This window comes from Nomia melanderi, chromosome 5 (genome assembly GCF_051020985.1).
Source record: "Nomia melanderi isolate GNS246 chromosome 5, iyNomMela1, whole genome shotgun sequence".
NCBI lineage: Eukaryota > Metazoa > Arthropoda > Insecta > Hymenoptera > Halictidae > Nomia > Nomia melanderi.
The window spans coordinates 12843790-12867391 of NC_135003.1; the positions used below are offsets into that span (position 1 = coordinate 12843790).

The 23602-nt window shown below is 40.7% G+C and overlaps 1 protein-coding gene across 9 annotated transcripts in view; it reads right to left on the reverse strand.

Moving 5' to 3' along the window:
* LOC116425156 (Rap GTPase activating protein 1) overlaps nucleotides 1-23602 on the reverse strand; it is a 256513-nt gene that overhangs the window by 208805 nt on the left and 24106 nt on the right. For 2 of the 9 annotated variants that reach the window (XM_076368012.1, XM_076368009.1), the window contains exon 1: nucleotides 13432-13729. The exons of 2 other annotated variants lie outside the window; for them this stretch is intronic. Coding sequence is in view for 1 of the 7 variants with exons in the window: in XM_031972502.2 (XP_031828362.1) it covers nucleotides 13475-13491 (17 nt within the window). In the remaining 6 variants the exon portion in view is untranslated. Of the gene's footprint in view, nucleotides 1-13431; nucleotides 13741-23602 lie in introns of those variants that run through there. 5 more of the 9 variants (XM_031972502.2, XM_076368013.1, XM_076368010.1 and 2 more) reach the window with 5 other exon arrangements.

Below are 23602 nucleotides of genomic sequence, written 5' to 3' on the forward strand. Positions count from 1 at the left end.
AAACTAATTAACGAGGAAACATATATAAATTAAGAAGGAAAGTTATTTTATTTCAATATTCCATACATCGATGCACCATACAAAGCTTAATATTATATACAAGACTTCATAATTTTGCAAATTAAGTCAAGTGCTGACTGAGAGTCACCTCTCGAGTGCAAAGGGTTAACCCTCGCCCAATAAACTCAAACCTACTCGACGATCCCTCGACGACCGAATAAAACCTACACGCAAACGACAATTTACTTTCCACAATTTCATCCTGATCCTCGACCGGTTCCCTCCCTCGACACAAAGAAACCGAAAAGATCGGAGCGCGGCCAACCGAAGCCGGAATTGACACACTGAGACTCTGACCGACAAGGCTCGTGTAACTCGGCGAGAAGATAAAAGCGCGCGCACCGGGAACGTTTCGCTCGCATTATCGGAAACCGGAGGCAGGTACGACCTCCTCGGCCGTTTAAAGGAAGAGAAATCTTTACGGCCCCGGGACCAGCGGACGATTTCTATTGCAACATTTACATTTAACGAATGATCCACTTAAAGAACTCGATCGGGAACCGCGGCGGCCGTGATTTACGGCGCAGAGGAGGGCCGCGACGTGGATATCCGACGGAAGACATTTCAATTACGTTATCGGGTACCAGCGGCCGCAGCCACGGACACCTGACGAGCCCAGAGTGCATCGGGCCCGTGCAACGCGTTTCTCGGGGACCGCGTGTTTATCTGCGGAACGGAATTGATCCCGGTGTTGCGCGTTCCATCGGCGACACGAATTTTACGGCTCGCGATCGAACGGCCGTCCCTGATTCCCGGAGCTTCGTCTTCGAGACGCTTCGCACTATCTTATCGGTGTTTCAAGGTAACTGGGCTGAGTTTGAATTTCCGCGGGCGAAAGGTCGGTCCGCGAATATCAATCGCATACTGGGCGTCTTCGTTGCGTCTGTGGCGCGTAATGGCGGTGATTTGGAGATTAACACTTTGACTGCCACGTAAACACTCATCAAAAGTCTCATGTACTCGAAACAGTTTCCTCCATTAACCAGAAACTGAGAAATCAAGATTCTTCTTAATAATTGCTCCACTATCTTTCTTATATCTCATATATCCAAGAAAATTCGGTTCGTTCGAAAAATTAATGTCCACGTTTCTGTAAAAAATAATGTCACTCCTGATGCCTCCATTTTGTAATTATTAACCCTTTGCACTCCAGAGGCGCCTCTGGGTCACCGAATGGTTTGACACAGCAAAACTGTAAACTTTGATATTTAATGTTGAACTTTGTACAATGCATCGATGTACGAAATATTGAAAGAAAATAGTTATTTTAATTATTGTCGTTGATTATCAATATTCTCGGTAATTTCATTGTCGGCGTTTATTGTGGATTCGTTTAATAATTGAATTATTGATGTCAGCAGACGATTGAATTGATGGTATATTTATTAATGTTAACAGTCGATCGATTTAATCGGTTAATCATTAACATTCGGCCGCAATTAGGAAATAATAGTTGCGGGCTCGTCTATGGAACACTTGGAACGACGTTCAGGAAGGGACATTAAAGAAACTTGTTGCTAGATTACCTCGAATCGTTGGCTCCGTTATTGCCCGGCGAAGTGAATACATAGATAAAACGAAATACTTAATAATTTTCATTCGGTTATTGATACGATTTTTAATGTCCAATAAAACCTAATGCCTCCGTGTGTCAATTACATGAATTAATATTTATGCCGCTTATAAATATTTATAATACCTTATAACGGAGGTTCTAAACCCTTTGATCCGATCCCATTAATAATGAACGTACTTCGAGTACTCATAGACACCGGTGCACACATCTACACCGTATTCATTTGAATCTGTCGATTAAAACCGTCGATTTCCATTCGACGCTGAAACTCAACGATAAAACTCTACGAACGATACATTCTCTAATATTTTCACAATTAATTCCGTCCGCCTTTATCTCATTCGATTCGTACACATTTGAATTAAATTAAGTGAAGCTAACTAGAAAATAATGTCGCCCATTTCCATTTAATGTGGAAATTTCATGGTGACGTCCGTGCACTGTACCCCTTTACTGTCTTCGCAATTATTTGCTTCCTGTTTCAATTTGCTTAATTCATGCTTACGTAAATTTTATGCAATCGAACTAATTAAATGCCACAGTCTACATACGTACAAACGAAACACGATGGAAACAAGCAATGAAATAAAACATAATAAAACAATGTTTCCTGTGTAATTCCAACGATACCAATAATTAATGACAAGAGACAACTGAAAATTTCTGGACCCCCCAGCGACAACTGAAGAAATGTCAAAGTTCATTCTAGATAGTCGTCTGGAAAGTCCCGAATAAATAAAATTAAAATTTTCACTTAGTTTTCGAGTCGTTAACGATTAAAGACTTCCTTGAAGTACGACCACTCGCAACAGCGATGTGCGTAAGGCAGGTCAGTTACGAGCGCCGACAGCAGTCGCTTGCAAGAAACAGGAACAAAGATGTGAATCGCCGCTGCTGATGGCAGAATTTAATTGTTAACGACTAGAAAGTGAATCGCACGCACTTGTACGCTTCCCGTCGCGTAAAAGCACACTGAATGGAAACGGTTTAAGGAGCCTCGATAAGATTTCTATCTCGTTTAAAATGTGTCAGTCACTCGAATGGCGCGAAGGAATTCGTTTACGATTCCACCGGCAACTCCGGCGGCCGTAGACAACTCGATAAAAATCTGCACTTGCATAATGAAAGTAAAGCGGGAGCCACAATTCTTTCACTCTTGATCCTAATCTCGCGCGGGATCGCTCCTTAAGATATCTATTATGAATAATTGAACGCCTCGTATAACTCCCGCGTGTAATCGGCGAATGAATTAGTTCACAGGCAACAGTATAATATTATCCAATTTATTTGTAATTCCCCGGAGCTAATTGATCATAAATATTCTAAACTGACTCAAGCAGGAATTCGATTTTTATTATAAGAGTTCGAACTATTACAGTTCCAGCAGAAGAAGTGTGGTGTAGTGGAAGAGGAAACATAATCTCGGGATAAACACGTTCATTAAGAAATATTTGCATCTCGATGCCATTCAAATTTCACGGGAAATATTCGTTATGGCTTCGGAATGAGTCTGTTTGCGTCGTTCGGATGGTTTATCGTAGGCGAGGACATCCTCGCGCGAGCTCCAGATTATCCGATTCGATTCAATTTTTGCGAATACACCCGAAACAATCGGCGATTCTGGATAACTCGCCCCGAGGGAAGACAAATGGCGTCAAAAGAAACGTCATCCCGCAGTCCGAGGTGCAATCAAGATGAGACTTTACTGTCGCGCGGTCTTCATAAAACAACGGGGAAAAAAGGCTTCATAATAGAGGAACCAGAAATCGTTTGTTTCGGAGTTATAAGAAACTTTATTTATCTGGAATGTCTGGCCGCGGCGAGCACAGCTGATCCTTGAAGGAAATGAAGCTGGAATTGCGCGAGTCTCAAATAACACGCTAAAAAATTCTGACGACCCTTGAATAACCTGATACTTGAATTGCGCGGAGTCGCCGTATCTTAGCACTTCGAAAACTTCGGGGAATAAAGAAGTCCCGGTTTCCGAAGCCGATCTTCGAAATGCCCCGAGCCGAGAGTACTTTTTTGCCAATCCGAGGAGAGAGGATTCGAATTTTCGAGGATAACTACTCGGACACCTTCAGAGATAACGATCTCATGACGATTCGAAGAGAAAGAAACTGCCTTTTCGAGGATACCGCTGATTAACCCTCTTTGACCTATGCTTCATAAACATGTAGCAGGGAATTTGTAACGTATTTAATTGTCCGTGGAAACAATTTGTTGTAATGTTGAATGGAATAGGTAAATGGAGAATATATAAATCGTAAGCGATTGATTGTAATATTTAAAAATGGAATAGGTAGATAGGAAATATATAAATTGTGAAGAATTTATTGTAATGTTGAAGAATGGAATAGGTAAATGGAGAATATATAAATCGTAAGCAATTGATAGTGATATTTAAAAATGGAATAGGTAGATAGGAAATATACAAGTTGTAAAGAATTTATTGTAATGTTCTTTACAATTTATTATAATGTTAAAGAATGGAATAGTTAAATGGAGAATATATAAATCGTGAGCAATTGATAGTAATATTTAAAAATGGAATAGGTAGATAGAAAATATATAAATTGTAAAGAATCTATAGTAATATTTAAAAATAGAGTGGATAAATAAGATATACAAATTGTTTATATTTACACGAAATTTCTTGTGAAGTGCTTAATTAAGTTAGACTATAATTATACTAAACTATATATTAAAAATTTTAACATAATTGAATATTGCGTTACCTTTCTGTTATTTCTCTAAAACCATTCACAGAAAAATCCAAATTTATGTGCTGTCAATTCTTTTCAAGGTATCTACTAATATTTATATCTACAATACGCGAACGTCTGCAATCTGCTAATAAGGTAACGCCACAGAACGAAAAGAATGTTATGATTTTTTCACGGAAGTAGCTACTCAGGTTATTTCATTCAAGTTTCTTTTCAGCACGCATTCGAACGTACGTGACCGTCGACTTAAGTTGCGATGTTCATTAATGGAATGCGATGACACACAATTTATAGGAAGTCGCAGCCCAACTACTTACATGCACACGTAATAGTGGCGGCACAGGGAAAATGTGACTCGCATAAGTCGCTAATGTAAAGTGTAAGTATACCAAACTTCTAATTAATCCTTTGCGAACGAACGACGGTGTTTTGTGGTGAAAATTCTCATATTTGGGATACGAAGACGCAAACAAATGATCTAATTACTCAAACAGCAAGAGATTAGGACGTAGTTTCCGCTTGTTCCATTGTTTAAGCAAACCATATATAATTCAGCTTCACCTGCTGAAAGTTTCTGTATGCTTCGAAGAATGTCCGCGACGGGTTAATATTGTAACAGATTTCGAACACTCGAGAACTTTTCGAAGTTTCATATAGATCCTCGTAACGTGATAATAGGTTTCGTGCTTCAACGAGAAAGAGCTACTTCTGGTAATTAATTCCTTTCTTTTTCCTACGAGAAATCCTTTCAATTAAAGCTGTTGTTAATCGTGCCAATGGTGAAAACTGAAAAATTCAATTGTATGTTTCATTTGTAGATTTCGATTCCAAGAATCCTATTTAAGTTTCGCCTAATTGAATTAATATTTCTCAATGAATTAATATTGTCTCACTGAAAATATTTCAGTGTTTTTTATTCGACCCTCGTATGAACAGTGAGCGTCAGTGGCATTGAATATTAAAGATTTGATTTACATAAGAGAAAACAGGTTTTATTAAAATTCATTATTGAAGAGTTTAAAGGAAATAGACCTCGATCTAATTTATCTAAAATAGTACTATCTAAAATAGTACAATTTTGTAGGGCAATACTGTATAGCAATATATTTCTGAAATTTCATCGAACTCGAGGTATGAAAAGTTTCTAACTTTAATTGTACGTTAAGAAGATTCATCTATCTTGGTCATCTCGAATTATCCTTATACTGTTACTTAGTTCCATAGAAAAGTGTTATGAATAAAAATTACACGGCCGCGAGACCAGTATAAATACATCGGAATAATTATTTTCACAAACGAACTGTGTAAGTAGTTTCAAAAGTCACTGTAATCATTTTTAATGAAACGCATTATTCTCTTCCGAGTTCGAGGATATTGAATAACATAGAATCTAAAATTAACGTTATGAATTATATGACGGTACACTGTGATACTGGATTTTGTTTACAATGCGCGAGTGCGTCACGTGTTGGCGTCGCATTTGTAATTCGATCTTGTTTTAATAATCTATAATCGGATTATAATGAGTTCCCGTTCAATTTAGTTTCAATCGTTCACTCAAATCGCATATCTGTATTTCATAAAACTCGATTGCTTTGTTTGTACATTATTACATATTCAATTGTTTTTCTTCCCTTGTTTATTTAATAATTATGATATCCTTTCAAATTTGTCATATATTTAATCCAGTCTTATTTTCAATAATATCACCTAAGAATTTTTTGTTCTCATTAAAGATTTTAAAACTTAATTAAATCTTACGTCAATTATCACCACCAATATTTTTCTACAGAAATAACAAGAAATCGTTGATTTCAAAACACTTACTAAATAATCATTCACTAGAGTATCAAAGCATTTCGATCTGTTTCCTTATAAACCAGTTATGACGTAATTAAGGAAGAAATAAATAAACATCGGAGTCCCGATAAATAATTATACACAACGGCGACAGCGATAGACGTCCGCGGGTAGGAAACAATGAAAATTCATAAATCACGAACTTGGAAACTTCATTCCCGTGGAAGAAATATTTCATAAAATTTCACGGTAATTACCTTTCCTATAAGCACGTACTGTACATTCACAGTGTACCGTATATTTGCGGTGAACCGCGATAACTTCGTTTAACTTTAATCAACGTGGTCACCCTTAAACTAGATTACACACAGCAACCCGTCCCCAATATTCCTTGCAAATGCCATTCGTGTTTACAGCTGCACGTCTAAAAACAGAATATCTTATTAAAATCCCCCATCGCCGCGTCCGCTCGCTCGCTCGCTCGCTCGCTCCACCGTTCACAATGTTCATTACCCCGATAATTAATAATTTCAATGGAATCGGAGTTCTATAATAAAGGCAACCTCGTAAATTCGGATTCTCGCGAAAATATCCCCTTACAATCCATAAATTCCGCCGGCGGCGGTTAACAACGCTTCGAGAACTACGAAATTCTATATTCGGAGAGCTAATGTATGTCAATGTATGCGCGTCCCGTTTTTCCTTTTCGCCGGAGTTGCATTTAAACGGCGGTTCATCCCGACGCCCCGCTCGGAACTCATTTAACCCCGCTTTTAATTCCCGTTCCTTTTCCGAAACAAACTGAAATTCGAGGTGGTGGGGGGAGGAAAAAGAGGAGCCCGAAGAATACGCTTTAATTGCACGACAGTCGGGAACGCCGGTAGGCGAGTCGAAGCTTTCCGAAATGAAACGACAAATTAAATTCTGTTCCCGTTCCACGGTAAAAGGAATTTTCTACGGTCACGTTCCCAACTATTCACGTCGGTGCAGTCGCTCCCAATGTTGGCGGAAATGTACACGGGGGCCTCGCAGTTCCTGCCCTCTCTGTCGTTCAAATTTCACAGTCCGTTTACCCGTAACTACGTTAATGCGAGCATCGTTTCGAATTTCCCGCGAAAAACCTCCAGCCAGAAGCATAACGCGGAGAGCCGCCGAACAATTCGTTTTACCGGCGGTGCCGCGAGCGAATGAAATTTTCTTTGACCTTAGATAACTGAACTTCACCCTCTGCGGCGAGGATTTTTTGAAATGCACGGAGCGGGCAACGAAATTGTGTACAGAGTTTCTACGTGGTAGAAGGAAAGAGGTTTGTGCGTCGATCTTTTGTTGTTCGAATAATGATTGCTGATTTTATCGATAATTGTCTTCAAAATCAGTGTTTGTAAATATACATTGGCTCGTAGACTAGGGATTAACCATAAAAATTGTAACAATAGATTATTTTCAGTTTCTTCATACACTCATTATAGTACTGCAATGAAACTATTTATTTTCAAAATCATTTCGAATATTCAATGCTTCGAAGATATCAATAATTGCTAAACAAAAAAATCGAAACCAGTCATTTTGACTGGTACGTAGTTCTAGTGTTAACGGTGCGCATATTTTTATATTTCTTCTGTCTGTTTCTAATAAAGTAGCGTTACTTAAGGTGTGAATTATTAGTTTTTAATTAAGAAATAGAGAAACGTTTGAAAGTAACTGCTGCTTCTGCGTATGAAAGTGTGCTCGCGAATTCAAATTCGCAAAAGTGGCGAAGGTATATTAAATTTAAAGGAATAGATTAAAATTGTACAGTGTTTTTTTATGAAATTTCATTCGAGTAGAAATATCGTTTCAAAATTTCCCGCGAAAAGTTTTGTATAGGAACATGGCTGCGACAGATTAGCTGTAATGGCTCTTTAGAAATTCATGTTTCTGATGATATACTGAGCGAAGAAATTGTATTAATCGTTTAAAAGAGTAATTACCAGGTCGTAGAACTTAATATATTCATAATATCCGTGAAAATTCTATAAATAATGAAACACAGGGTTTAATAGAATCTAATACAAATTTATATTCCTTTTTCGTTGACTAGAATCTTGTTCGAAACAAAGAAAATGTTTAGTTTAAGCCACAAATCTGCGTGAACGTCCTTAATGCAGTAATCTGGACTCCTTTTCCCCTATTCATGGAATAAATAACTTCAACATTGTTCCAACTTCTTGCACGCACCGTCAATGGCGGTCAACGCGAAGAACTGGTTCGCCAGGACGTTGCACAATTCAATACAGTTTCTTTTTCTCCTCGATCAATTAAAAGCATCCTTGAGGCAAAGAAAATTTCCCTTAATATCACCTCCTCTCGACTCTCCCATAAAACCGCAATACATAAAATCATTCAGTTCCAAAATCCTCCAAAATCTTCGCTCCTTCAACTTCTCACTCTACGAAACAAGAACCTTCAACTGACAAATACACCAAACTAGCAATCAAACATCAACAGGTACTCAATTAGTTAAACGTGCAACTCAACGCAGTCCTATTCTCCTTTTAACCACTTAAACCCATCCCTAAAAGAAAATTCTCTCGGAATATACATCTTCCCTAGACTCGTCTATAAAACTAAACATAAATCAGCATAAAGACCCAAGAACTCTTTCCAGTCTCCACTCCAAAAGAGAAACCTCCAACGTGGTACCAGTGTTTTACCTACACCATCAACTACAGGCAACGTGTCACCCGACACACGCGTCAAACCAGTAATCAGAGGACTTCAGCAACTTCACCAGTACCTTAATTACACGTGCAATTGAATACAGTTTCCCTTTACCTAATTAAAAGCATCCCCGGGGCAAAGAAGATCCTTACAACTTCCTCGATTCCATCTACGAAACTGTCCGCCGGCACGAAAATGCCTAGACCCTACAAGCAATCTCCACTCGCCAGTGTCCATTCCGCGGCACAAAAAGCCCCAACACTGTAGCAGACTTTTTGCCCGGCCTGTCAACGGCAGTCAACGCGTCAACTGACACATATATCAAAGCACCGATCGAAGGACTCGAGAGCGAGCTCGCCAGGATGTACAATCACGGGGTCCCCTTTAGAACCAGGTAGCATCGGTTTTTGCGGACGGTTCTTTCATGCCGGTGTTTCGCGACCGGTCTCGTTATTGGAGCATAATCCGAGGGGGTAGGTTTACTGTCCGAGAGCCGTCCCGCTCGTTACGCGTTTCGCCGAATCACGTCCCCGCGATTACACGTGTCCCGAGATGCATCGGGATCCCGTTATCGTTCGCGATCGATTAACTCCCCTTGATGCAGCTCTCCGGCGGCGCAGCGGACCGAGCGATCGCGGACACGGAAGGAACTTTCTTATTCCTGCCTTCCTTTTTCATGCGCTCCGCGGAGTCTAGTCGTTACAGTCTGCTGGGATCGGCGCGAGGAGGATCGCCGGGGCCAACGGTTCGCTCGGGAAACACGCGATGACACCCAGACCCCCGAGGTTCAATCCTCCTTTTCCTTACTCCGACTTCCGACCGACGTTTTGCCTAACCGTTTCCATTCCATACGCCGTGTGACACTTCTCTGGTTTAGTGTGACCACTGTTCCGATTGTCGTGTTACGGGAATTCGGGTGGCACGGTTTTCTGCCGCTGCACGATCGGTTCAGTGTTTTAACACGCTGAATGTCATGGGTCACCGGTGACCTCAACCGAATCGAATTACTATAATTCATTCGATCAACCCTTTGCGAAGATTCTTTGAAATGTACAAAACTTTTAACGGATAAAGCTAACTTATATATTAATTTCTTAAATAATAGCAAAACAGAATCTATATGCTAATCTCTTGCTGCCCGAGCAATTAAATCATTTCCCTGCGACTTAGTCTCCCAAATGTAATTCAATGGCGTAAGTTGACGTTACTTATTTTCGTTTTCTATATTTGTCTCGTCAAAATCGTGCAGTCAACGTGTTAACGAGGAATTTGGATCTCGTTTGTTCTACTCTTTGCAGGGTTGCATTCTTTTGAGTCACACTGAATTTTAAAAATATCGTTTGGTAAATGTTTGATTTCCTAGATCTGAACGGACGAACATCAATCTTTATAGGAACAATGGAATAAAACAATGAATGTCCGTAAATCTAGTGTTCACTCGTTTACTCGTTTTCTATTGGTTACGATTCGTGATATTTTTGCTGTTTGAGTTTGGTTTACAGTACCTTGCTTTTGTCTCTATATTTTTGTGCTTTTTAAGCTTTCGAATGGTTCGTGTAGGTTTGAAAATTAAGATTCTTGGTGATACGTTGAATGAACGTTATGAATGTTAACTCGTACGTTACTAGAGAAATTATATTATTTTAAGAATTTTAGTGTTCTAATGAAATTGATGGATGTACAGTTGACGTTTGTATTGTTGGTCATTAGCGACTTGATTTACTTTGTAATATACGTTACTGGTAATCGAAATGGCGGCGTTTTATAAATTTCAACGTTCCTCGAAACTGTCAAACGTACAGTAACCATCCGTTTTATTGTATATTAAACGTTTGATTTATAATGTGCATCGGCGGTCGTAGAAATTGTATCATTTTACAAATTTCAATGTTCCGCTTGTAACTCTCGAGTGAATAGTAAATGTCCGTGCTTGGGTATTAAAGGTTTGATTGATCTTCTAATATACATTAGTGGCTGTAAGAATTGTATCATTTTACAAATTTAAATGTTCCGCCGTAACTCTCGCATAAATAATAACTGTCCGTATTATTGGGCATTAAAGGTTTGATTGATTCTCTAATACACATTAGCGCACGTAGGATTTGTATCATTTTACAAATCCCAGTGTTTCAATATAAATCTCAAGCGTACAGTAACCATCTGTTTTACTGCGCATTGACGGTTTGTGTGAATAGCCATAGAAATTTTATTCGAGAAATGAATGATCGCGAGATTTTTTCCAATTTAATCGCTTGTTATTTGATTTTACCAGAAAAAATCTTCCATTGCGCGCGAATTCTAACTGCGATTATTAACATTGTTCACTTTCAATTATAATTATTATATTGTAATACTAAACTCTAGCTATACGAGTCTACTAAAGTCAACAAATTTGTATCACTATTATCCGAAACAATTATATTTGATTAACGAATCGTTCGAACTCAATCTGTCTTACGAGGTAATGTTACAAAGTCAACTTGCAAATCAAACTTTATTTGAAATTATGATTTATCCTTTTCCTTGGAACAGTTACGCATCCTTTTCGCTGATTACTTTCGTCTCAGCCAAAAATCACTCCGATAAAGGGTGAACGTTAACATCAACCCGCGAGAAACGCACCACTTGTCGCGATATGAAAGTGCGATACGCGACCGAGTTCTCCAGAATTTTTAGCACCTCGGTTCCCTGAATCCCATCGCCAATCTACTTCCTTCCCTTTCGTTCACTCAAGAATCTTTTGTTATCGCGCCATTATTTACTCGATCGGGATTCCCACTTATTTACACACTAATCTTGTTCCACACATCGACAAGTACAATTATTCTGAATCACGACTCCACTTCCGAATGAGCAATATATATTTCTAGCTACTCTTAACAGCCTTCTAACAGCTGAAAATAAAAAATATTCATCTCAATTTTCTCAAATAAAACAGTATAGAAAACCGCATTATTTATGAAACTCAACAGAACAAAGCATAAACTTCTATTACATCACCACCCAGCCAAAAAACACCAAAAACTAAAACTAACCCGATATTAACCTCTTGACCTGCAATATCATACTCGTGGCAAAAATCGTCAATTACTTTTCTTAACATTTAATTAATATTTAATTAGCACTCAATTGACGATTCTGGTCAGAAGTCCGATATTGCAGGTCAAATATTATTAGTTTTGGTTTCTACTGTTTCTCTGCTGGAGAATAGAATATAAAGACAATATTTAATTGATATTCCTCTTTCCATTAGCAATCTCTAAGTCTACAGTAAACGCGGACGTAAGATGATCAAAATGATTAACGGCGAACAACTGTTATACATCACAGTTAACAAATAAATCAAAAGTCGAAGGATCAACATTAACGTCACACGGACAGTGTCTGAACGATCATCATCCCCGAAACATCAACCCATTCCCCCTTCCCACGGCCGGGAATCTTTCGTCATCGCACCTTTACGCACCCGATTCCCATTTATTTGCTCGCCGATCTTATTCACTCCGAACACCGACGAGCCTGTTCCAGAGAGTCGGTCAACCTCATCTCGCCCGATAATTCCACGTCCGAGCCGCGATAAGAAGTCGCGATAAAAAAGGAAACCGAGGAAGGAATTAATAGCCCGCCGCGGCGCGCGCGGTCGTTAGAAGACGCTGGCTCGCGCGAAACAGCGTGTGTTATTCCGCGCTTTGCAAATGAACACGCGGACAGAACCGAGAATGATTACCGTTAGCGATGCGGTAATTGCTGCGTGCCGAGTGACTCGTTATGGCCGCGTGAAATCCGATTTTTCCAGCTGGCGAGCGACCGGCTAGAGCCACGCGGAGGCTGCTGCTCGGCCCTATCTTGTCGCCGGGAAGATTAACCCAGTACGCTACATCGGCTAACACTAATTAGTTGTCGTTCCGGCGATTACCAGGGAATCGCCGATAACATTGTTTGTGTGCCAGCTGCCCGATCCGATGCTCCCGCGGCTTCCACGCGAAAATAATGCCTCGGACCGGAGGGTCGCGCTGAATTTTTGGAACCGTTTCGGCTGGTTCGAGTGAATGGAAGTCGAGGAACATGATATTTATGTTCTGAAGATTCATTGATATTATCTGTCGTATCTATTAGTCGATTCCTCCGTTGGCGAACGTAAGTGCTTCACAAATGGAGGAAGGGGGAATGTATTTTTGTTATAGAAATCAGTGGAACAACGGAGGTAGCTTCTCGCGAAGCTCTCGTATCAGCGAATTGACTGAGATTGCAAGTAAACCTATATTACATTAGACTCTTCAAAAATACTGAAAACATGAATATAAGAAACAGTAATGAAATCTAAGACTCCAAGTCTAAAGAATCTCTTTACTTTTCCCAATCCCGAAGCTGCCAGTCACACGAGCAAACTACTCAAAACGAGCGTTCGCTATAAACAATTGACCAAGCCTCCAAAGAAACTTCCCAACGATCCTACCAGTCCCGAATCTCTACTGTTTAAAGAAAATCCCCCGAGCGTCTAGAAGAGTCTTAGGAAACCCTCCGGTTTCCTAAAACCTTTCTAGGTGGCGAGATTCGACGTCTACCAACCCGCACACTATTTTCACTAAACAACAGACGAGCGATCAATCACCTATTCACTGATAACATTCACCAAACGCGTTATCTACACAGACGTAGTGCCGATGAGTCGACGAATGCACTGGGAAAGACTCCGAAACCTCGGTGCCGTTCGACCGGAGGAGGACGGGCGACTCGCGGAGCGTCGATCGTTGACGTACGAGGCACGATCGATGATCGAGGAGCGGCCGAGCTCGATCGGCACGCGCTACGCGATCTGACAACGGATCGAAGTGCCGTAGGACTGTTTTAGTGGCCGGCCAATGCATCGCCAGTGGCAGCGGCTCCCTTCCCCTCGATCTCCCACATCATTCTCCTCTTTTCTCTTTCCCGGTCGTTCGCGGCGCGCCGCCTCCACCTCCGAGCCGCCGCAGCCGCGCCGGGGGCTTTTATGAAAGGCCGGTGGAAGGGAACCGCGCTGTGCAAAACCGCGCGAGTCGGCTTAGCCGCTTGTAAACCCGTACCGTGTCACTTGTGCGTCCCTGTTTGCGCGACTTATCCCTCAATCGGCGCGCTAACGAATTTCATTGGGATCGTCGGCGTCGCGGCGAGGAATGTTGCGCGGCGATTCGCGGATTCATCGCTGCGGGGCGACCGGCTTCAGCGTTGGGACCTTCGTCTTTGTAATTAGGGAACAAGAAACTGGGAATTAATGGTTTTCATCTGTTTTAAGAATGAGTGGGCATGTTTGGATCTCGCGTTGATACCTGTGTTTAAGGATTTGTTTGATGGGTCGGTTAAATTCGGTCGTTCTTGGTTTACTTTCTAATTAAGAGGTGGAGGTTTGAACGCTGAAACTTCTCGATTTGATCTTTAGAATTTGATTTAACTGGCAAATGAGTACTGATATTTAGATCTAGTGTTGAAACTTCTGTTTGGGTTTATTTGATGGGTAGATGAAATTCAGTCATTCTTGGTTTGTTGCTTTCTAATTAAAAGGTGGAGGTTTTAATGCTACAACTTTTCGATTTGAGCATTAAAATTTTATCTACCTAGCAAATGAGTGCTAATATTTAGATCTAGTGTTCAAACCTCTGTTTGGGTTTGTTTGATAGATAGATCACATTTAATCATTCTTGATTTATTGTTTTATATTATTATTGTTATTATTTCTGTGAGAAATGATCAACACTGGAGCTATCGAGCAGTCAAGTCTGTCTAATATGTACCTTCTTGTAGAAATTATAAACAAAAATGCATTTATCATTTTTTCATTTACCATTTGCAAATGCATTTGTCATTTGTCGAATAAATTAGTGGGGTATAATATCAAATATACAGGTTCCAGAATGAAAGAAATGAAGAACACTTCTACTATGGTAAGTTTCCCAAATTAGTTAACCGTTTTCGAGAGGAATCAAATTCCCTAAGCGACTTTCAGAACAAAAAAGTCGGATAAGATCTGTGAAATTTTGAAAGCTGATTATTGTTTTCATAGTTCTCGCGCATGAATTATACGTTCAAGCGGCATGCGTTATGCTTTCTGTGTTTACTTAGGCGGAAATAGAGATTCCTAACAGTACACTTTGTACCACTTCTTCTTTTAATGAAAGCTGAACACGATACTGCAGCCGTGAAACGTTTATAAACAAGTCGTTTTTATCATAACGGGTATACCGTTAAAAGTTTTATTAGGGCATTGAATTGCGAGAAATCCTGCACTTCGGAGAGGAACATATTCGATGTAATTACCTTGAAAAGCAATCGACGAGCTCAACTCGTCGAACACATTATGTGTCGCATATTTAATAACTTAACTTTCAACGGGCACTAGAACTGTAATATACAGTCGGTGAACGTAGCACAGATTCGAGAAGCATTTTATTTTCGATTCATTTATCAGATGCATCGGACCTGCTGAGAGAAGCGAATGAAAAATAAGTGAAATTCGCGGCGCGCAGTTATGCTTTACTTTCAACTCCCAACGAACCTTTTCGCAGTTTTGTTTTCCCTATTATTCTCGTTCGCAAAGAGTCACCTCCACTTTCACTATCATTCAGAGGAGAAGGTGCGCGAGACGAGTAAAAGGATTGCCGTATGCAAGCATAAAATACTGCTCGATTCAACAGCTGCGCAGAATTTTCTTCCGTATTATTTTTGTTTCCCTTTTCCCCACCCGGCTTCAGAGGAAGTAGCACTTCTCATTTCCCGGCGAACGCCGCCGCCCATTTTACGCGGCGCGCGGAGTGCGACAGCATCATTCTTTCGCCTTGGAATTCTTAAAGCAGTGTTTTTCAAACAGCTTTTCTATAGAATATTTTGCTGAAAATTGTCTGAACAAATTCCAACGGAATAACGCACGTTCTAAATGTGACGCTGTATATCTTCCGCCATAATTAAAACTAGAAACTGCCTCAGAATAATAAGAATATTCCTTTCTTTCTATTATTCAAATATCGTAGCAATCACAACTCGTTTTCCATTATACCGTTAACAAACTCTCTCGTCCAAAGAATTATAATTTCAGTTACAATGAGAATCGTAGCGAACAAAGCTATTTTACTTCAACATTTCTCAAATCGATGCATTATTCGTATAATATTAAATATCAAATCCTATAGTTTTACCATAATCAAGTGATGAGTGTCACCTCTCGAGTGCAAAGGGTTAATTCATTCATTTTCAATATTCAAAGCACTCGAAATGTAATAACACTTCCCAACACATTTTAAAATAAACAACTCCAGACGCATACAGCACCAATAAAATTTCCAAAAACATTCTTTAACATACTGAGAAACCTAGTTGAAGACCTGAAACATCCATTTTCGTTCCCGAGTGTCAACCTATCAGGCAAAAGTCTCGAGGATCGCTCAGAAAAAGACGTTCCCTATTCATCGAACAGATTCCACCGCGTTCGTAGCATCATTGTGCAATCATTCCCAAAATTTCGATCGCATTCCTGGCCAACGGCGGAATATAAGGCTTCGCTATTCGAAGAAATGATTAATCCTCCACACGTTCACAGACACACGCACCAGCTCCCGCGGCGGTTTTCAGTTCTCCTTGGATTCATCGCCGGTAGCAGTGAACGTCTCCCATAAACCCTCGCGGGAGAACTTCTTTCTCGTCCTATACTTCCCCTGTCTTCCATTTTTAATTTTTTTCATTTTTTCTCTTTCTTCCTTCTCCTCCAATCTTCCTGCTTTCCACTCCTCCCCTATCGCGTTTGTTAATTTCACTTTGCTTAATTTTTTCCATCTCTTCCCTTATCTTCTCCTTTCCCATATTTTACTTTTATTTTCTTCATTTTTCTATTTGCTTCCCTTGCGATCTTTCTACTTGCCTCTCCTCCGCCATACTTCATTTTTATTTTCCTCGTGTTTCCTCTTTTCTCCTTTACGACCTCTACTCTCTCTTTTCCGTTCTCGATTCTTCATTTTTATTAACCCCATTTCTTATATTTTTTGCCTTACGACTTTATGTACCTTTCTTTCCTTCTATTTTTCAGTTTGTTAGAATTGTAGTAATTAATTGCTCGCGAGAGACTACCGTTCAACCGTACAATTTTCTAACGGTAAGCAGATCACCGGATTACTCGTTGAGTAGAAGATTTTGAATTATTAACCTCTTGTTCCACAATATACCTCAACCTCTTCGCGAACATTTCAAATAGAATTTAACGGATATAAATATCACTCAACTCCTTCAACTCCAAATCTTCCTCTTTCTCGTGTGAATTATATCCTTTCCTCGATGAATTATAACCACTGAAATAATTTCGTCAAACTTACGAAAGAAATTACAGTGCAATGCCCTTATTTATGCGACGATTCAATACCTCTGTCCTTCCACTTTCTTCTCTTTTCCCTTTTAAATCTGTCTCTCTTCTCTTCCTCTTCCCCCTTTTTCATTTTTTTAACCCTTTGCACTTGAGAGGTGACTCTCAGTCACCACTTGATTTGATTTGCAAAATTCTAAAGTCTTCTATATAATATTAAGCTGTGTATGATGCATCAATATGTGGAATATTGAAATAAAATAACTTTCCTTCTTAATTTATACATGTTTCCTCATTAATTTATTTCAAAGAACATCGTCTATATCTCATCGCAGAACATTCAATATTTTTAGTGAAAAATTTTCGAGTGCAAAGAGTTAACAGAACTTAACACATAAGTATCACTCAAATCTTCCCTTCTCATATGAATTATATTCTTTCCTCAATGAATTGTAACCACTGAAATAATTTCGTCAAACTTACGAAAGAAACTACAGTGCAATGCCCTTATTTATGCGACGATTCAATGCCTCTGTCCTTCCACTTTCTTCTCGTATTCTTTCCTTCTCCCGTTTCATTTTCCCTTTACTTCCCACACTTCACGGATTCTTCCCTTATTCTCCGTCCAACGCGGAACTCGTGGGACCGAGGCAGCCAAGGAAGGATCGGTAGCGTGCGGACGCGTGTACGAATGCGCCAGGACCGGTAGTATCGCATATTTATGGTGAACATAGGGCCCTGTCGCAACTATATAACCGAGCCGACTCCCTTTTCCCAACCACCGTCAACCTCCGAACGTAAGCGACCAATTAGCCGCGGCTTACAACCACCATGGCCACCGTCGCTCTCTCTCTTCCCCGTCTCATCCTCTCCGTTCCTCTTCGTGGTCTCGTGACGAGTAGGTGATGGCGTTTCTGCTTTCAGCCAATTTATGCGACGCGCGCGTTAACATCGACCTTTGTGCCGGTATAAACTTTCATTAGCGGAATGATAATGTATTAGGTTGTTAAACCAACTCCTCGCTCCCCGCGCGGGATTTAACGACTACGGGAAAAACCCATTCGACGTGTGTACCCGCGCGAGCGGAATTTTTTCGCGTGCTCGTTCGGGTTTCTTGTTCGCGGTTCGTAACGTCGCAGAAACCTCGAATTTGTCGTTAAGGAAATTTATTCGGATATAAGACATTTACGCGTTACGGGATTCGGGAATGCGTCGGGGAGATTTATGGGCAGGCTTTTTGGGGGTGACTCTAAAGGGTTGGGATTGAAAGGAATTCTTGGCGGTCCGTAGATGCGTTTTTTGGGAGTCGGGAATTTAGATTAGTTTCGTTGAAACGCCGCTGTGTGGACTACATTATTTTCAATTAGAGCTGCAGAGAATTACGTGTATTCGCAGAATTGCATCGAAATCGACCTGAATTCTTACGAAACGATGTTTAAGGAATTCGATATCCGTCAAATTGACGGGTTCCGTGAACTTGGAACTTGAAAAATAAAATTCTACGATTGAATTCTGTTGGTTTGAAAGAGGTGTATGGAAATTTATAGAAATTCATTTTCATTCCTACAGTTTTGTAGGTTAATGTCTCGTGAATATTATGAAACGAATCTAAGTTGCAGCTTTGAAGAGTTAATAAAATTCCTATTAGTTCCTTCAAATTATACAACTATCGAGCATCGCTATATTATGAAAAGTTTCAAGATTAAGAGTACCAAAGTTCTATTAAATATACGTCTGAACAAACCAGCTAGTAACGCATAATCAGTCCCATTGAATAAAGTTAAATAATATAAATAAAACTAAGAAATTTATAGAAAACTATGCTATAATTATATTAATTCAAACACTGAAATATTTTTGACAAACTTATGAAAGAAATTACAGTGCAGAAGAAGATTGTTCTTAATGAGTAGAACGCCACACAAAGCCAATCAATAATTTTCTCCCGCAAGAATACCACGCTGCACACCGATCCAATCGCGTTCTTCCCGTGTTATTATCCCATCGGAAAATAATCAATCCTGCTGATGCAAGAACATGACCTGGACAACAGAAAACGCGAGGTCGCCGCTAGAAGAGCCTCGACTATCTACTTCTATGTCGCAACCGGCGCGGCAACGACATTGTACGCGCATCTTACAAGGGATTCAATTACCGTCCATCTCGTTTGCGTTTCGCTACAAGATCTCACGCCGTTGGGGTTCTTGTAATTAGCCCGACGAATAAGAGAAACACACGTTCGCACACGATCGACACACTTTATAATGCACGACGCGTGGTGGTACAGCCTATTCCACTTCCTACGAGTGAATCTTATTTGTTATAGTCGATATTTGTGTAAAATCATCTTCACTTAAAGATTCAACGGCGATATTGCTGTACAACCGTTGTAATCGCGCATATTTTACATTTAAGGCGCTGCATTTTCATTTTGGAGAATATTTGTGAAATGAGAAGAAGATGGTCAGAAGATGAAAAATGGTACGAAACATAGGTAACGGTTGAATATTATTTTCGTTTTGTGGTGAAATAATTTTTGTATGAGATTTGATGGTTATGCTTAGATTTTTAATAGGAGAAAGAGAATGGAGTTTAGTTGAATTTTGTATTAATCTGTTTCTAAAAAATATTGTGACTTCAAGCTTAAGGGAAGTCTGACTGGCAGTCGGATAGAAAGTCAAACCCTGACGAGTTTAACAGGCAGATAAAAAGCGTGGCAAGGTCACTTCCGACGCGTGATAAAGTATATCGCCCACGCGTTAGAAAATTATGCGTTCCACGTTATTTATAGATCCCCTAAATTCAGTTAGACTACAGTTATCTTTTGAGAATAAGAATTCTTTGAAAATAATTGAAGATAAAGGTTCCATTATCTGTCCATTTCTCATATTTCTGCTTAGCACACGTATGTGCCAATAATTTTGTGAATCACTGTACACATACATATCATCATACTTCCTCTTCAAATCAGTCATATTTCCTTCGACTTCCACCGCTTGCTAAAAAATATTTCTCGCATTTTGCTTCTTTGAAGAATATGCATGAACTCATTAAGGTACTTGTCAATCCATGCACGGGCACTTCCAAGTTAGTGACAGTGAAAATTATTATTACATTTTTAAAGGAACTAAATAAATCTTAAGACTCATATGAAATCTTTATAAATTCTAACAGTCTCCTATTTTACCTTCCAACCTTAGACTCAAACAATGGACACTAAACTCGACTAAAATTCCACAGCAAATAAAACAATTCTAAATACAACATACTTACTATAAGAAGTAAAACATAATACAACATACAATTAAAACTCTGTACAGCTCCAAGGAAAATACTCCAACAAATATCTGCTCCAATACTCGATCAACACATGCCAAACACAAAAACGTTCGCAACAAAATTTCACTCATTTCCTCCATCCACCGGAACAAAGTACATTCCAGAAGGAAATCATTCCGATCCCTCCATTCGACGTAACCTACGCCAACATTCAATCAACGCATGCCAAACGCAAAAAGGTTCACAACAAAAATTCACTCGTTTCCTCCATCCACTGGAACAAAGTACATTCCAGAAAGAAATCGTTCCAATCCCTTCGTCCGACGTAGAAATAATTACGAAAATATTCATAACAAATCTCACGCATTTCGTCCGTGCGCACTAATAAAGTATATTCCAGAAAAAGGCGGCGATCATTCCGATGTCTTCATCGGACGACACGCGGGTATTTATACCGCGCAAAACGTGTTCAGCTTTTCATGGAACCCGAACGAGTTTCTCGATTCCGAAAGAACTCGGTTCCCGTAATCGTAGCTCGCCGCTCGGAAAGAAGGGAATCAGGAAAAAAACAAACTAACGGTCTTTCGTAACATGTGTACTTACAGGCGACCGCCGTCCAATCGTCGAGTCGACGTGAACGAAGATATGAGTATTTGTTTGCGGTGGTCTCCCTCGGGAAGCCATCCGCAGATAACGGGCACCAGGAAGTTCCACTATTCGTTGCCCGTTGCGAACAACAATTCTTTACCTTCCCGTGGCGCAGATAAAATGACCGCGGAAATTTTCGTGAAAGCACAATCGCTCGTTTATGGCGCCCCGTCGAAACGTTGCGCGCTGTATTTACCACCGATCCGTATCTTATTAGCTCCCCTCCGCCCGGAAATAAAGCACTCGTTTTATTCGTCGCGCAACAGGAAGACAGGATCGTGAATTCGCCGAGGACGAGGTTAAATAAATTTCCCACCTTTCCCCTGTCTCGTCCGGCGATTTACAATAATGCACGGCGGACTGGAAAACGCTTTCGTCGCAGCGACGTCGGCCGGCTTATCTATGAAAATATTAGGTTGGAAAATATTTTCATTCCCCTGTTGCGGGTCGTGCTCTTCTCGCCGCGTGTGGAATGGCGGAATGAAACTTTAGTGTTTGCTAGAGAGATGGGGGAAATTCCCTAGTTGCGAGGGGCTAATGGCGAATCTTACTGTTCGCGCATATACTCGCCTGCTCGTCGTAGAAGGAATTGTAAAATATTGTAAGATGAGATGTAGTACAACGAACTAATTCGTAGAGGTATAAGTTTGTCTTTGACAAATGGCGATTATGAGAGAGTGAATCAAAAGCGAAGAGCGTTTTACCGTTCGACGCCTCGTTCTCCGTGAAATCCAGTTAAAAACGTCCCGTTAAGCGACTGACGAAATTGCTCGTTGAACTTCCAAAGCAGCCGCTCGGGAAAACGGAATTTCGGGAAAGAGATTTTATTTTTAAGCGATTTTTTCGCGCGGAACAACTTCCATATTCAATCGAGTCAACGAGGTGCACGAGTGCTTCGCGAACTGTTCAACCGAATTTCCCTGGAAAACGCGTCTCGAATGAGAAACTTTTGTTCTATAATTTCGACGCTGTTTTTTAACGCGAGGGTCACCCTGTCTTCCGGTCTCGCCGGTTACGGAGCACAGTGTGTACGTAATGGCAAGAGGTCTCCACTGTTTAATGATCAGTTGCCTAACAATTGAACCGGCCTGTACCGCTGATACACGAATGATAAACATGAACTTTCCGAACAGGCCGGTGTCTAATAGTTCAACGAAGCGATCGTTCAAACTGTGCTCAATCACGCGATGGTTACGTGAAAAAGGAAGCAATTAAATCGGCCGGTCAGGATAATCGCGAGGGTTCCCCTAGGTAACACCGTTCCTTATCTGATGAGCACCTAGGGGTCTTCGCGCCTTCACCGGAGCCCAACAAGGGTATTATCGGGAGAAACCATAAATGGTTAACCCTCCCACCTCGTGCAAATCTGTACGTTTAACCCTCTTCTCTACGAGGTACCTTGCGCAACACGGTGAACACGGTTTTTTCCGACGTCCACGAGGCTCCCCCGTCTGGGCAAACCACATACCAAACTGCACACTCCCCGAGATCGGTATCCGACTCGAAAGATTAAAATGTTACCCACAAATCGCTACAGCTGAACACGATACGCTGTTCCTCTGTAACAATTCGACATCAATGTAGCTGCGAGATCTCTCGTCATCCGTTTAAACGCGGACTATACAGTTCCATCAGCTTTCCACAATGATATTACAAGCTCCAGAAAGTGTACAATTCGTTAAAGTCATCAATTATAAACACAATCTTCTAAAAATTCAATAAAACTCACCGCTTGGGTTAATCCAAGGAAAACCATACAACCAAGAAGCATCTAATAAGGAATACTACAGTCACCACGATAGAAAGAACAAGCAACAAGAATACTCGTTACATTTAAACAATATCGAAACACAAGCGTCCCTAGCCCAATCAAGAATTACCCCATTATTCCGATGTAATTCCAGCGAGAAGTAAAAAATCCCTCTGCACACGACGGGAACAGGAAACCCAGAAGATCTATTAATCACTGAATTTCGCCTCCGAGCAACATCCCACACTTCAATTATCCTTTCACTTCCCTTTTAATTATCTCCCACTGTCCCCTGGCCACTATCCCATTCCCCGGCAATAACAGAATTGCAAACGATACACCCGGTCATTTGCATGATTAATTCAATCGATCGGAACGCGTGTACTCGTGACACGTTTCCGTCGCAGTCCCCCCTGCCGACCCCCTCCGACCGCCGTCGCAAGGGTGCGGAGAGTGCTCCCTAACGTCGAAAAGGGTTTCGCGGTCGAAATCGAGTAACCCCATCCGCGCGCCGCCGAAAAGAATGGAATCCCTTTGAACGATTCAATTACGGCCGACTCGAGCAGGGCCGGCCCGCCGGCTGGAGAGGGATGGGGATGCGCATTTCGGGTTGCATTTGTACCAGAATAGTCAATTACGGGTGCGCGTCGGGCGCGTTACCTTTTTTCTCTCCCTCTCCTCTCCGCGACCAATCTCGCGCCATTGTGACGGCGAAATTTACCGGAATTATCTTTCGCCCCGCG